The sequence below is a fragment of the Ciona robusta genome, chromosome 13, assembly GCF_009617815.1.
Source record: "Ciona robusta chromosome 13, ASM961781v2".
In the NCBI taxonomy this organism is placed as follows: domain Eukaryota; kingdom Metazoa; phylum Chordata; class Ascidiacea; order Phlebobranchia; family Cionidae; genus Ciona; species Ciona robusta.
Window position 1 is genome coordinate 1,193,905 of NC_143247.1, and position 14,576 is coordinate 1,208,480.

General features: G+C 34.0%; 2 protein-coding genes across 6 annotated transcripts in view; both read left to right on the top strand.

Moving 5' to 3' along the window:
* The first annotated feature begins 259 nt into the window (after positions 1–259).
* LOC149725646 (galactosylgalactosylxylosylprotein 3-beta-glucuronosyltransferase 3-like) lies at positions 260–2,799 on the top strand. Its single transcript, XM_089891611.1, has one exon. The coding sequence runs from the start codon at positions 529–531 to the stop codon at positions 1,468–1,470; it is 942 nt and encodes a 313-aa protein (XP_089747737.1). The 5' UTR covers positions 260–528; the 3' UTR covers positions 1,471–2,799.
* A 3,196-nt stretch (positions 2,800–5,995) lies between these two features.
* Positions 5,996–14,576, top strand: part of LOC149725647 (laminin subunit beta-1-like) — a 28,654-nt gene continuing 20,073 nt past the window's right edge. The window contains exons 1-12 of one of the 5 annotated variants that reach the window (XM_089891605.1): positions 5,996–6,038; positions 6,280–6,370; positions 7,270–7,414; positions 7,656–7,794; positions 8,062–8,238; positions 8,769–8,932; positions 9,620–9,806; positions 10,120–10,140; positions 10,737–10,763; positions 12,039–12,159; positions 13,436–13,624; positions 13,919–14,098. In XM_089891605.1, the coding sequence (XP_089747731.1) occupies positions 6,334–6,370; positions 7,270–7,414; positions 7,656–7,794; positions 8,062–8,238; positions 8,769–8,932; positions 9,620–9,806; positions 10,120–10,140; positions 10,737–10,763; positions 12,039–12,159; positions 13,436–13,624; positions 13,919–14,098 (1,387 nt within the window). In that variant the 5' untranslated portion in view covers positions 5,996–6,038; positions 6,280–6,333. The remainder of the gene's footprint in view (positions 6,039–6,279; positions 6,371–7,269; positions 7,415–7,655; positions 7,795–8,061; positions 8,239–8,768; positions 8,933–9,619; positions 9,807–10,119; positions 10,141–10,736; positions 10,764–12,038; positions 12,160–13,435; positions 13,625–13,918; positions 14,099–14,576) is intronic. The other 4 variants (XM_089891609.1, XM_089891607.1, XM_089891606.1 and 1 more) reach the window with 4 other exon arrangements.

The following is a 14,576-nucleotide window of genomic DNA, read 5'->3' on the forward strand; positions in this document are numbered from 1 at the left end:
ACGTTATATAACAAAAACGCTTGTTAGGAATAAATTTTATGGACAATCTAGGTATTTGAAATTGTTAATTATTCAGCTTCGTGTGGCTGCAGCTTCAGCAGCTATTACACAGACGTTCAATTCTATTGTGTACATTTAGTATTGGGTTACTTGTCACCGCATTTATCTGAAAACAATAAAGGCCTCTAAAATGTATTATTGTGTGGTTCATACAGACGTAATGCCGACTGCAGTGTGGCAACATACGGCAGGCAGTATAGAGGCTTATTGTACAGTGTGTAGCAGTACGTCTGTTTAACAGGAGACGCATTAGTGGAGCTTATTATATAGTGGGGTGGGGGAAGACGAGACACCTTCAGAACATAATATCTAAGTAACCTGATTTTTAAAACAACCATTAACGGTCTATGGTAGCCGTATGAAAACGCTTTTATAATTCTTTGAAGGTTCTTTATTTACTACCAAATGGGACAAGAAAATATTGTAAAAGGTGTCCCATCTTCTCCCACCCTAATATAAAATAATTAAATGGTGTTTTATAGCAAAACTGCTGTCGTAAAAAAAAACATGAATGGGGTGTTAGGTGGAAACGTACGTAAAGAAATCTTAATCGTTTCTCTTGCGTTGGTTTTTACAACTTTTATGGTTACTACACTATTCCTTGGAGAGCGTTCGAAACTATCAGAACGGAAATTCCCATGGAGATTACAAGAACAATTAATAAACTCACCTGGAGCTTATAATAAACACACAATTCATGCCATTACCTCGACGTATGCAAGACTAACCCAGAAGGCGGATTTAACAAGGTTGATGCAAACTTTAATGCATCTACGTAACTTCCATTGGATTGTAGTCGAAGATTCGGAAGAAAAAACTGCGCTGGTGTCGAAGCTTTTGAAGAAATCGGGTTTGCATTACACTCATCTTAATATAAAGAACACTGAACAGCATCTTTTTGTGAAACACTTGCAAACGACCAACGCAGCTTTGGCTTGGGTTAGAAAACACATTGAACCCGATGAAGGAGTGGTTTATTTTATGGACGACGATAATACTTATGCTTTAAAAGTGTTTGAGGATATGAGAACAACTAAATTAGCTTCTGTGTGGCCGGTTGGACTCTCTGCTGATTTAATTGTTGAAGGCCCAGTTCTTTGTAAAGATAACAGAGTTGTAACATGGAGAGCACTTTGGGAACCTGATCGTAAAGTACCGATTGATATGGCCGGCTTTGCCATTAGCACTGCTCTTTTGCGCCAGCACCCGGACGTGTATTTTATTGATATAGAACCACTGGAGTCGCAGTTTCTGGCCGATCTTGGTTTGACGAAAGATAAAATGGAACCAAAAGCAAACAACTGTACTGAAATAAATGTTTGGCACACACGAACTACAAAGTATATTCCGCGTTTGGAGGACGAGGCTTTGAAACTCGGACCTGAGTTTAACCCGAACGTGGAAGTATAAACGTCGTCGCATTATACGAACAATTTATGTATCTTTAAGCTGAATAAATACTTGCTTTATCCGGAAAACGACAATCGTTATAACACGAATGCTCCGTTTCATACATCTCGTGCCAGCGTACGAGTTACCATGTATGTTACTTTGTGGGTGATTATTTGTTCTGTATTTTTTTTTTCTCTAAAGCTGATAATTTGGACAACCCATTATTGACCACTGGGTACGAGCAATTGATTTGTCTTGCCCAAGACACTTACGCCCACAGCAATGGTAATAGTGAATTATAATTTAGACCATGACAAGCGTGATAACGAATAACGCAACAAATGAATGAAAGAAACTTGCTTTAGTCTCGCGTGGCCTGAAAGCGACAGTCATTATAAGATGTTTGTTCTATTTTATATACGTCGTACCAGCTAACGAGCTAAATATTGCCATGCCTAAGAACACATACGCCCACAGTGGTAGAAACGATAGGCCTTAAATCTATTACCCCTGGGTTAGAGACAGGTGCCGTAAGCAATTTGCCGGTACGGTCCGTGGAATTATGACACCATTTTACCAAAGCCTGTAACTTTAGACGGGTGCAGCCTATACAGCATGTGATTGCGCCTTAGATTAAATAATGGGCACCTGACAACAGTCCTGTTTTTGTGCTTAACTTCTTGCTAGGGATGTCTTATCTTATTGTAGTTAGCAATAAATATTTGCAACTACAAAGTGGGGCAAAGTGGGACTATATAAACATAAAAGAACAAGGTGTCCCATCTTCCCCACCCTAAGAAACGGAAAAATAAGGTTTAAAAAAACCTGCAGCGCCGAAGTGTTTCCACTGGTATTGCGTCAGGGGCGACCCAGGTTTACGAAATCTAATTAATTCGATCGTTTGAATAAATTTCATCATTAAAACCAAAAAAAGGTGATTTCATATTTTAAAATAATAGATTATAATCTGATTGTTAAACAACTTTATACATTTAGATTTTAAATATCCCTTCAAATTACAAAATTTATAAAAAATAAAAGTAAGCGCAATAATTTTTATACTAAACTAAAACTCACATAAAAAGTCGTCCGGCGCCGTGGCCTGCCTGTAACCATTAGGTAATGAGTTCAAGGCTCGTCGCTCTTACCATTGTGAGCGTATGTGTCCTTGAGAAAGACACTTAACGACAATTGCCCAACCCAGTGGTCACTAATGGGTTTTCCAAATTATTAGCCATACATAATAAAAGAACCCCCCCACAAAAAAAATAACCCACAAAGTAACATACTTGGTAACTCGTAAGCTGGCACGAGGTGTTAAACCCGTGTTATAACGACTGTCGTTTTCCGGCCACGCGAGGATAAAGCAAGATGAATACATGTTCGTGGATACTAAAACAACAACTAGTAAGTTACATTCATTCAGTTTGTTACATTCATTCATATTCAAGTTAACATGTTATACAGACAGTAAGCATCAATACCCACTATGCCACACTTACATATAAGTTCCCATAGATATTCCCTGCTTTTCTGCGTGGGTGGGACATATTTACGCCATACATACAACATGTTAATATTAAGCTTACAATTCATAAGCTATGCTAGTTTCTTTGTGTTGTATGCCTGATGTAAGCGGGTGGGGTAAGACGGGACGGTTGTTGGGTTATGTCATCAATTTGTACTATTATACATTTATTAACTGACAATATAACAAAATATAGTGGGGCGGGGGAAGACGAGACACCTTTAGCACATAATATCCTAATACACTGATCGTGTTTTAAACAATTACCAATAGTCTATGGGAGTCGTGAAAATACGACTTTCTAAATATTGGTAACACCTAGTAGGGTGGGGCAAGATGGGACACTTTCAGCACATAATATCCACATATCCTGATCGTGTTTTAAACAATTAACAACGGTCTATAGGAGTAGTGAAGCTACTATGTCGCTACTACGTATTTATTCAACTTTGCTTTATTTTTTTTGTGAACTTTAAACTTTAAGTACTGCTGTAAGAATATTATTGTAGTTAAGATCGTTTATATTTGCTAATGGATCATGTTATTGTAATGTTAGAAGCCAAATCTTATCTAAACCGACAGAAACTGGTTTAATTGACGTTTTTTGTTGCACTCTTGAAATATGGTTATATATATTTTTTATGCCCGCTAGGCGGCACCTCAGAGTTAGACAATATTTGTTTTGTGAAATGCATGCAAAAAATTGGATAGATAATATGTACTGACATATAACAAAAATGCATTATAAATTGAACTGTATAACCCTCATAACGCGATAAACGCTGTTAGTTGCTAATATTACAATCGGAAAATTTTTGATTTAGGAGCTTGATGTATTCCATCAAAGGTGGCTGTACACAGTATCCGGAATTCGTCTGTTTCGTCCGGATTTCCCTGCCGCATGCGGAACTCGGTAATGGGCTTGCATACGACTTCGCAAGCGAATTCGCACGCCGGATACTGTGTACAACTACCTTTACCCCACAATACTATATCTCAGTTTATACTTTAATAGCCAACGTAAAAAGTAACGATGGCACAACTATTTATAGTAGGATGGGGGAAGATGGGACACCTTTTTATTCTATTTTCTCGTACGTTTTGGTAGTAAACAAAGAACATTCAAAGAATTATAAAACCTTGTCCTCGCGACTTTCATAGACCGTTGTTAATTGTTTAAAACACGATCAGGATATTTATATATTTTGTGCCAAAAGTGTCCCATCTTCCACCACAGTACTATAATAGTTTTATGTAATATTTAGAACTGTCCATTAGCAATTTTCCTTTTCGCGTTGACCTATTAAAAGGCGATCATTATTTGTTTCACGTGTGGGTGTAAATTGCACAAAGAGACAAATGGAGTCATGACCTATTTTCATTCTAATTCATTCCCGCTAGTTTACAGCTACTCGTTACAGAAACATCAAACGTAAATGTGAACCAACTCTTTCGGCGCAAACGTTGCAATTAACGGCTACAAAGGTGCTATTTAACAGCAAAGAGCTCATAGGCATTTTGCATGGGCCGTATTTGGCCCCATGTGATTATGTAGTTAACTTTACAATTATTACAAAAGCAGACGAACCAATATTGTTGCACTGGTATTGTCGTAACATGAAGTATTGTGGGGTAAGATGGAACACTTTTTGTGCATAATACCAAATACTTTAATGGTGTTTTAATAATTTAACAACGGACAATGGGAGTCGTGAGGATACGGTTTTAAAATTCTTTGAATGTTCTTTATTTACTACCAAATGAAACGAATAAATAGAATGGTGTCTCATCTCCCCCCATCCTACTATACAGCAAAAAATATTAATATATAGCATAGTGGGGAAAGATGAGACACCTTCAGGACATAAAATCCAAACATCCTGATCGTGTTTTAAACAATTAACAAAGGTCTATGGAAGTCGTGAGTATAGCCTACAGCTTTATAATTCTTTGAATGTTTTTTTTTTGTATATTCCCAAATGGAATGAGACAATATAACGAAAAAGTGTCCCATCTCCCCTCCACCCTACCATAATACTAAGTTAGGTGCTGATTATTACGACATTAGCCTATTTACATACAATATCTTGTCTTTTAGTTTGAAATATTTATAAATCTTGGCTACCATAATCGAAGAGAAAAATAAGGTTTTATTTTCGTATAAAATAAACCAACATTTTGTATAACCAAGCCACCGTAGTGAAATAGCTACAAAGCTTGTAGCCCAGTCAAGCCGTTTCCTATGAATTTGTATTACCGCGTTCGGTAACGTCTGAAACGATTCAGCTGTTCGCAGGAAATCACAATTGGTCAGGCGACCAAAACATTAAAGAGAAAGACTGTCGGCTGTTTCTATTTCTCTTTAATGTACCGTTAGCGGCTTGCTATTCGACGTAGATGTAACTTATACCGTAATAATTTGTATAGGGCTTTTGGTGGCGAATGAAATTCACATTCAATGTTGGAGGAAGGTTGGGTACCTTTTTATATTCTATTTTTCGTCCCAATTGGTAGTAAACAAAGAACATTTAAAGAATTATAAAACCATATTCTTAAGACTCCCATAGACTGTTGTTATTAAATGTTATACCCACGATCAGGATATTTGGATATTATGTGCTTAAAGTGTCTTCTCCCGGCCTACTATATCTCAATGGATAACTGAATTAGCTTAAAAAACGAGATAATGAACTATATACCACTATTTATCATTAGTCCTATCTTAAAATCATTATTTAAAGGTTTCCCAATCTAGTAATTACGCTCTGCTGGTTTGTTACGGCTGTGTTTGCCGTTCAGAGCCGTACATAAAAGCTTTTGACCCAAATCCTGAAGGATGGCGACCAGACAGCGGAAATAAAAGCAGCGTTTAAACCTCAGACGAAAAAGGAACCCAGTTCCAGACGAGTAGAAAAAGGGCTTGAGGGCGTTGCAAAAATGTTATGAGCCAGGACATTCGGCACAAGGGAATACTTTCGAAAGTGTTCTAGTATAGATAATGTTGTATTTAAATTACGTTGAACTTCAGTTTTCGGTGAAAGTTTTAGACACATGTAAGGTAACTTAAAGCAGTAATTGTAATTAAATGTCTTTTTGTATGACTTTTCGATTACGGTAGCGAAGATTTAGAAATATTTCAAACCAAAAGACAGGATATAGCGACGAAACAACAGTTGTTAAAACACGCTTACAATTAAAAACGTATTTACATTTAATTGGAAGAAAATAAGCGTGTATATGTTGTTGCATTTTGTTTACTTTCCCGCAACTACAATTTTTACTAAATCTGTTTGTTTTAGCTACAGGACTGGTCGATTATTGAAATAGTAGCTTGTACGTTATAAGAGGTCAAAATGAGGCTTCTGCTATGTGTAGCAGTGATTGCTATAGGTATGTAAATTTGTATATTTTGTACACTAACTACCCAGCATAATGTAACTACTTATATACTACTTATATAAAATCCTTAATTTCATTATATATACCAACGTTTTTCTTGGCCTGTTTGGCAGACAAAACGTATATATATATATACATTTTTTAAACATGGTGGAATTTACAGCCAATATTTTGAATTTAAAGCTATCACTGGCCTAGTTCAAGCTGTAATCACATGTCTCCTGTACTGAAATAAAACAAGGAACATAATAACCCAATAGCCTACTCTTATTAATATCTCCCATTTAAATGTACTTTTATGTTTTATAAAATACTGGGCCAAAAGTGGCCTGCCTGTATCTAACCCAGAGGTGGTGGATTCAAGACTTATTGCTGCTACCATTGTTGGCATTATGTATCCTCGCGCATGCCGCTAAATTGCAATTGCTTTAACCCAGTGGTTCCTATTAGGGTGTCGAATTCTCAAAAAACAAACAAAAAAATTTAAAAATCCAAAAACTATTCACCCACAAATTAACATATATGGTAACTTGTAGGCAGACATAGGGTGTATGAAACAGAACACCCGTGTTTTATTAGTGTCAATACCCCACTACACAAGGATAAGTAATTATTGGCTATATGAATGTGTTGAATGTAACTTACTTCATCTTCGCATGGCCGAAAAACCACCATGTATGTTACTTTGTATAAGATTTTTTGGTAGGATTTTATTCATTTCTTTATGTTTGGCTGAGAGGTATGTTTTTTTGTGAGTAATTCTTCTTTTGGAGATATTTTTTCAAGTGTGGCAGATAACTTGGACAACCCATTAGTGACCACTGGGTTTGAGCAATTGCCCTTAAGTGTCTTGCTCATAAACACAAAAATTCATTCATTATTTTTTACAGGTATTGAAACAGCATTTGCGCAAGGGGGATGTGCCGGTAGCAGTTGTTTCCCCAGCACAGGTGATTTATTAGTTGGTCGTGGAGATATGTTGTCATCTACATCTACATGCGGACAGGAAGGAAGAGAGCGATACTGTATTGTCAGGTAAAAAAAAGAAAAAAAATCTCAAAAAATAATCACCCAAAAAGTAACATACTTGGTCAAAAATTGATATGAAATAAAAAAAAATCCCCCAAAAAATAATCATTCACTAAGTAACATACATGGTAACTCGTAAGCTGGCACGACGTGTATGAACACCCGTGTTATAACGACTGTCGTTTTTGACCATGAGAAGATAAAGCAAGTTAGATTCTTTCATTCATATTAGTTTTTATTTTAACAGCCATTTAAAGGACGTCCGAAAATGTTTTACGTGCGATGCTTCGGTGCCCGCTCAAGCGCATGAGGTCTCAAATGTTATCACCACCCAACTGGATGATCGCTTACTAACCTGGTGGCAGTCAGAAAGTGGTCAACAAAGAGTAAGATGAAATGTTTAGGAATCATAAAAAAATATTTTTGCCTCTTTTTTGCTATGATTGTTTTAAATTTTTAGATAACATTTTTTTGGCATTTTTAGTTTATGTTTTAGCTTTAAAAAAACGTTTTAGTATTTTAAATTTTTTTACATTTTCCTTTGTAATTCTGAAAATGTATTTTCTTTGTTTTTTTTAGTAAACAACTTTTGAAAATTTTCTCTAATAAATTCCCCTAATTATTTTAAATTTAAATTTTTCGTTTTTTTCCAGGTTTCAATTCAGCTTGATTTAGAAGCTGAGTTCCAATTCACACACATGATAATGACATTCAAAACTTTCCGACCTGCTGCCATGTTTATTGAACGTTCAATGGACTTTGGAAAAACATGGGCTGTGTACAGATATTTCGCTTACGATTGTGACAAATCATTTCCGGGAATTCCAGAGGTAAATATATAATACAACAATACAGTAGGGTGGGGGAAGATGGGACTCCTTTTGACTTCATTTTCTAGTCCCATTTGGTAAAAAAACAAAAAAACATTCAAAGAAAACATGTACACCCATGTTATAACTCAGCAGTGAGCATGAGGTGTATGAATACACCATGTGTGTCTGGTGTGTAAGAAGACACCCATGTTATAACCTAACGGTGAGCATGAGGTGTATAAATACACCAAGTGTGTCTGGTGTATAAGAAGACACCCATGTTATAACCTAACAGTGAGCATGAGGTGTATGAATACACCATGTGTGTCTGGTGTATAAGAAGACACCCATGTTATAACTTAACAGTGAGCATGAGGTGTATGAATACACCATGTGTGTTTGGTGTATAACTTTAAAGCAGTCACCAAAATCACTGCGAAAACAAGCATAAGGTTTATCAAGACATAATAATACATCATATTTTAACCCAGCCATGCGAGGATAAATAAATAAATTACCATCATTTAAAAACCTTTTTAATTAACCAGTGGCCACCCCGTGAGATCGACGACGTTATATGCGACAGTAGATATTCTCTAATCGAGCCCTCAAATGGCGGTGAAGTTATTTACAGAGTTCTTGAGCCTTTTATCACAATTGACGACCCCTATGTACCCAGGATTCAAAATCTGCTCAAAATCACAAACTTACGGTAACCAGTTAATATGGGATTTTGCTGCTCAAAAATCATATATATATAATATATATATACATATATATTAATATACATTATATACACATATATTATGGGATTTTACTGCTAAAAATACATGGTTTAACTGCTTTAAAAAAAATCTTAAAATCACAAATCTGTAGTAACTAGTTAATACTGGATTTTACTGCTAAAAATTTTGGTATTTTAGTGCTCAAAATTTAATCTGCTTAAATTCAGAAAATTACCGTAACTAGTTCATATGGAATTTTACTTAAATATTTTTGGCTGTGTTTTAGCTGGTCTGTTATGTTTTAAAACTGACTGAGAATACTTTATTTTGCCCCATAATTGCTGGCTAAAATGGTGCAGACTTTTTCTGTGGCAAATTTGTTATAAATTAACAGTATGCATGAGTGTACAAGTACATTATATATCTTTGGTTTAAATAGTAGGGTGGGGGAAGATGGGACACCTTTTCATCCTATTTTTCCATCAAAATTGGTGGTAAACAAAGAATATTCAAAGAATTATAAAACCATATCCTCACAACTACCATAGACCAGTGTTAATTAATTGTTTAAAACACAATCAGGATGTTTGGATATTATGTTACAAAGGTGTCCACCCTACTATATATATAAATAAAGGGTCCTGGCATGGAACATTAAACAATTTTTTTTTCAGTTTTAATTTCACCGAGCTGCATACACTTGGCGACGATTTGTTGGATTCTCGAAACGACATAAAAAACAAATACTACTACGCTCTCTATGAACTCATTGTACGCGGTAACTGCTTCTGTTACGGCCATGCTGATGAATGCACGCCAATCAATGGAGCTCACAGAGACGCACACACTAATAGTGTTATGGTAAGTCTATACATATATACATATATATATATAATATTTTTATTTTGACCTCCAAAAAAAGTTCCAGCGATTTTTAGTTAGTAATTTTCTTGTTTTTTGCTCATTGGCCAAAGTTAAGTTATTAAAAAAAATTAAGTGAAATTTGAGTTTCACTTTATATATAGTTTTATATTTTGACACTATTCTCATATTTGCAGAAAGTATTATGTAGATAAATACTATAATGTAGAGTTTCATTTTTTAACTTTTTTTTGTGTGTTCTGGTGTACTGGAATTTCCCTTTCATTTGCATATTCTGTTTTCACCAATGCAGGACAATGCGGCCGCTACAGAGGTAAAATGTAGCTTTTGGAAAAAATCGCAAAAATAACGAAGTTTCTGCCTTTCCTTAATTTTAACCAAGTGTGGTGGTAATACAGTGTAATGGTCTATTTTTTTATTTTTTACTAAAAATGTTATCAATTTTGATTAAAGACGTTAAAAATGTACAAAAATTCAAAATTGTGCAGAATATAAATTTGTGTAAAAAAATATATATATATACAATATATAATTTTAAATATAAAAAAATAATATAAAAAAATTGAAAAATTGGCCAAACCCTGTATTTTAAACCTCACACTTTTTCTTAGTGCTTACAAATAACCTCTTTACCTTTTCTTGCTTATTTGCTTTTTACTTTAACCGAAATTGCGATTTAAACTTGTCGTTTTATAACCAGAAGCCACAATTTTGAAGCCACAAATTTTAACATTCGATTTTAAAACCACCTTTTAAAGCCACAATTTTAAAGGCAGCTTTTTGAAGCCAATATTTTTTTAAGTAAGTTCAGAAATTTTGGGGTTTTTGTTTTTATGGCTTTAAATTTGTGGCTTTATTTTTGTGGCCTTTATATTATACAATTCTTTAACTACTATTTCCTTCCTACAGTCTGTAGTGGCTCAAAACCAACGAAGAGTAAGTAAAATGGCCTCACAGTTTTGCTACCCCAAATTTGACTGTAAATATTCAAACGCATTCACCCAATTTAGCATGCGTGTCACTGAATCAAAATATTTTAAACAAAATTGTAATTTTAAGATTGTACCGTCAAGTGAAAAATAATTCTAATCGAATGTGAAATCATAAGAATTCAAAAATCTAACTAAACCTAAAAAAAAAATATGAATAAATTTTAGATGAGGCTGTATAGTTCAGAAAAGTTTTAAGGTAAAGCTCAAGTAAAATACTGCAGTCTCTTTGTGTTGTTTTACAAATTTTCCGGAAAATATTTTTATTTGGTCAGAATGAGTGACAAATTGAAGAATCATAGCTTTTACAATTTTAAAAATTATAAAGTATTGTATTTTTTGCACTACATAGAATACATATATACCGCTTAACCTATTTATTACAGTAAAACTACAAAATTAGTGCTCTTTACATAGCAAAACTACTAAAAAAATATCAAGAAAAAATTAAAAAATAAAAATATCTCTTTAATTTTAATTATAAACAAATTTCCTCAAAATTCTTAAAATAAAAAAATTGTTAAATTTAGTTATATATAAATGTAAACAGAGCATTAGTTTTACGTTGTGTGAAATTTTTTGATTTTTGCCGTAATTTGCCGGCTGCCTAACAACTGTGGTGATTTCTGATTGCTTTTAAATGTACACTATGTCCGTATGTGCATGCTAACACAAAGTTAGCCCTAACCCCCAAAATTTTGACATGTAATTCCGTTTTTACACATTTTCTTACTTTTTCCACTGAAAATAAGTATAAAAAAAATGTAAAAAATTGTTTTTAAAAAATTGTTGTTTTTTTAAACTTCTGTTTTCAGTGTAAAAAGATTTTTTCGTAGTTTTTAATCAAAGTACGAATCATGCATGACGGTATAATGAAATTGAAATTTTAAATTTTATTTTTAGCATATTTTACAAGTTTGTTAAATTTTAATTGATTTTACAGTTTTTTTGGAATTTACATATTTTCTGTTTTCTACTTTTTAATGTTTTTTTTAAACTATTTATGGTAAAGCTGTGAATACTTTGTAAACATATCTAAAATTTTTATTTTATTTTTATAAAAGTATCAAATTTTCCATTTTAAAGACTTTTTCAATACTCATTTCATAATTGTTTTATCCTAAACCCAAAAGTAAATTCCTCCAAAAATTTTTATTTTTACATTTTTTTTCAATTTTTTTTTTTTTAATTGACGTTTTTTTTAAAAATGATTTTCTAACAGGTGCATGGTCGTTGCCGATGTCAACATAATACAGTCGGATTAAACTGTGAACAGTGTCTGCCATTTTATCAAGACCAACCATGGCGGCCCGCAGAGGCTGGCATGCCACATGAATGCAAAGGTAATCCCTATTATCTAGCAATGTAGCAAAGTGATTAGTAGCCTGTCCCTAACCCAGAGGTAATGGGTTCAAGCAGTGGTGCAGCTAGAAAAAAATAAGGAGGGGGTTTCAATCAAAAAATTTTCAAAAAAGTTTATTTTAAATTTTTTTTTTGGTTTAAAAGGGGGGGGGGGTCACGATCCCCTAAACAGCCACCTGGCTGCGCCACTGTGTTCAAGGCTTGTCACTGCTACAATTGTAGGCTTATGTGTCATTGAGCAAGACTAAATTGTCAACCATACAGATAAAAACAATTTTCTATATTGCTACCATTGTAGGGGTATGTGTCCTTGGGCAAGGCACTTACCGGCAATTGCTCCAACCCAGTGGTCACTAATTGGTTGTCCAAATTATATAAGTTGTCAACCATACAGAAAAAGAAAGTGCTCAAAAAGTAACATACTTGGTAACTTCAGCACGAGGTGTATGAAACAGAAAAAACGTTTTCCAGCCACACATAGTTAAAGCAAGTTACATTCAATTCATTTATCATGACGTTTAATTACTTCCCAACCGGAATAAGGCTTTAACTTTAGTTCAATTGACCAAATAAAGGATATCCTGTTTGCCCAGTGTTGCGCTGTTTTTTACCAAATCAGTGTTTACCAATTTTTTTCTCATGGAAATCTTTAAGATTGATTTTTATAAAGCAAATTTAAAAAAAATGTTTATTTTCTAGACCGCAACTGTTATTTATTATGTATATAGTAGGGTGGGGGAAGATGGGACACCTTTTCAATCTATTTTCACCTCCACTTTGGTAGTAAACAAACATTCAACGATTTTTTATAAAACTTTATCCTCACGGCTCCCATAGATCGTTGTTAATTGTTTAAAACACGATCAGGATATTTGGTTATTATGTGTGAAAGGTGTCCCATCTTCCCCCATCCTGCTATGTATTTATTTCATTATAATAAAATAAAACATTCTAAAACGTTAAAACGTCTAAAAACGGTGTTTCACTTTTTTTGTATTTTTTCAACTTTGGGATTTTTTTTCTGTTTTCTAGGCTTTTGTAAGCAAATTACAAAAGAGTTCATAAGCAAAATTACCAAAAAATAACCAAAAAGTGACCAAAATTTTTATAAGCAAAATTATAAAAAAAATTACCAAAAAATTACTAAAATGTTTATAGCCCAAATACCCCAAAAACATTACTTAAAAATAACCAAAATGTATATGTGTAAAATTACCCAAAAAACATCTTAAAAACTGTGTATTTATGTTCTCACAGCTTGCAACTGCAACAACCACGCTACTGAATGTCATTTTGACCCTGCTGTATATGCTGCTACGGGCCAAGTTTCTGGGGGGGTGTGTGAAAACTGCCAACATAACACCGTAGGCAGAAACTGCGAGCAGTGCGCATCGTATTATTACCAAGATGCAAGCAAAGACATTCGAGACCCAACTGTTTGCGTTGGTAAGTCTAATATATATTTTTAAGCAACAAAAAGGTGTTTTTTTGGAGAAAAACTTTTGATATATTTTGATGCAGGTGGAATAAATTATATATATATATAAAATAATTTTTCATAAAAAAAACAAGTAAAAAAAAGTTAAAAAATTACTAGAAATCGTTAGTTTTTTTCTAAAAGGGCAAAATATTGTAATTAAAAAAAAAACTTTTATTTTCATTTAAAAAAAACAATTTAAAAAAAAAAAATTTTAATAAAACTTACTGCATGCTCTTTGGTGACCTCTGGTGTTTGTATAGCTTGCGACTGCGACGTTGCTGGCTCGCTTGACGATGGAATTTGCGACGGTCTCACGGACCCAGATTTAGGCATGATAGCTGGCCAGTGTCGGTGTAAACAGTACGTACAAGGACAAAGATGCGACCAGTGCAGAGATGGCTATTTTGGACTCGATGCCAATAACCCCAATGGATGTACAGGTACAGTGGTGAATTTTGGGTGTGATTGCGAGTGTGTGTGTTAATGTTATAATTTGATAATAACTTTACTTGTTTCTAAGATTGCGGTAGCGAAGATTTAGAAATATTTTAAACGAAAAGACAGGATATAGCGACAAAACAACAGTTGTTAAAACGCGCTTACAGTTAAAACATATTTACATTTAATTGGAAGAAAATAAGCGGAGTTGAACTGTGAAATAGATTTGTGAAATTTAGCGCCATGAAAATTGAATAAAAGTTGTTTTTTTTACCAGCGGGTGCGGGGTTAAAGGCTTAATACTGCTACTATTGTGGGTGTATTACTTTGTGTGTTCTTGCGCAAGACACTTAATGGCGAAATGAATTGCCGCAAAGTTACATACATGGCAATTTTAAAGCAAGCACATTGCTTTTGAAATAGAAATCTTGTGTTATAGCAATTGTTGTTTCATTTTGGTCGAGAAAAAGTGCAAAAAAT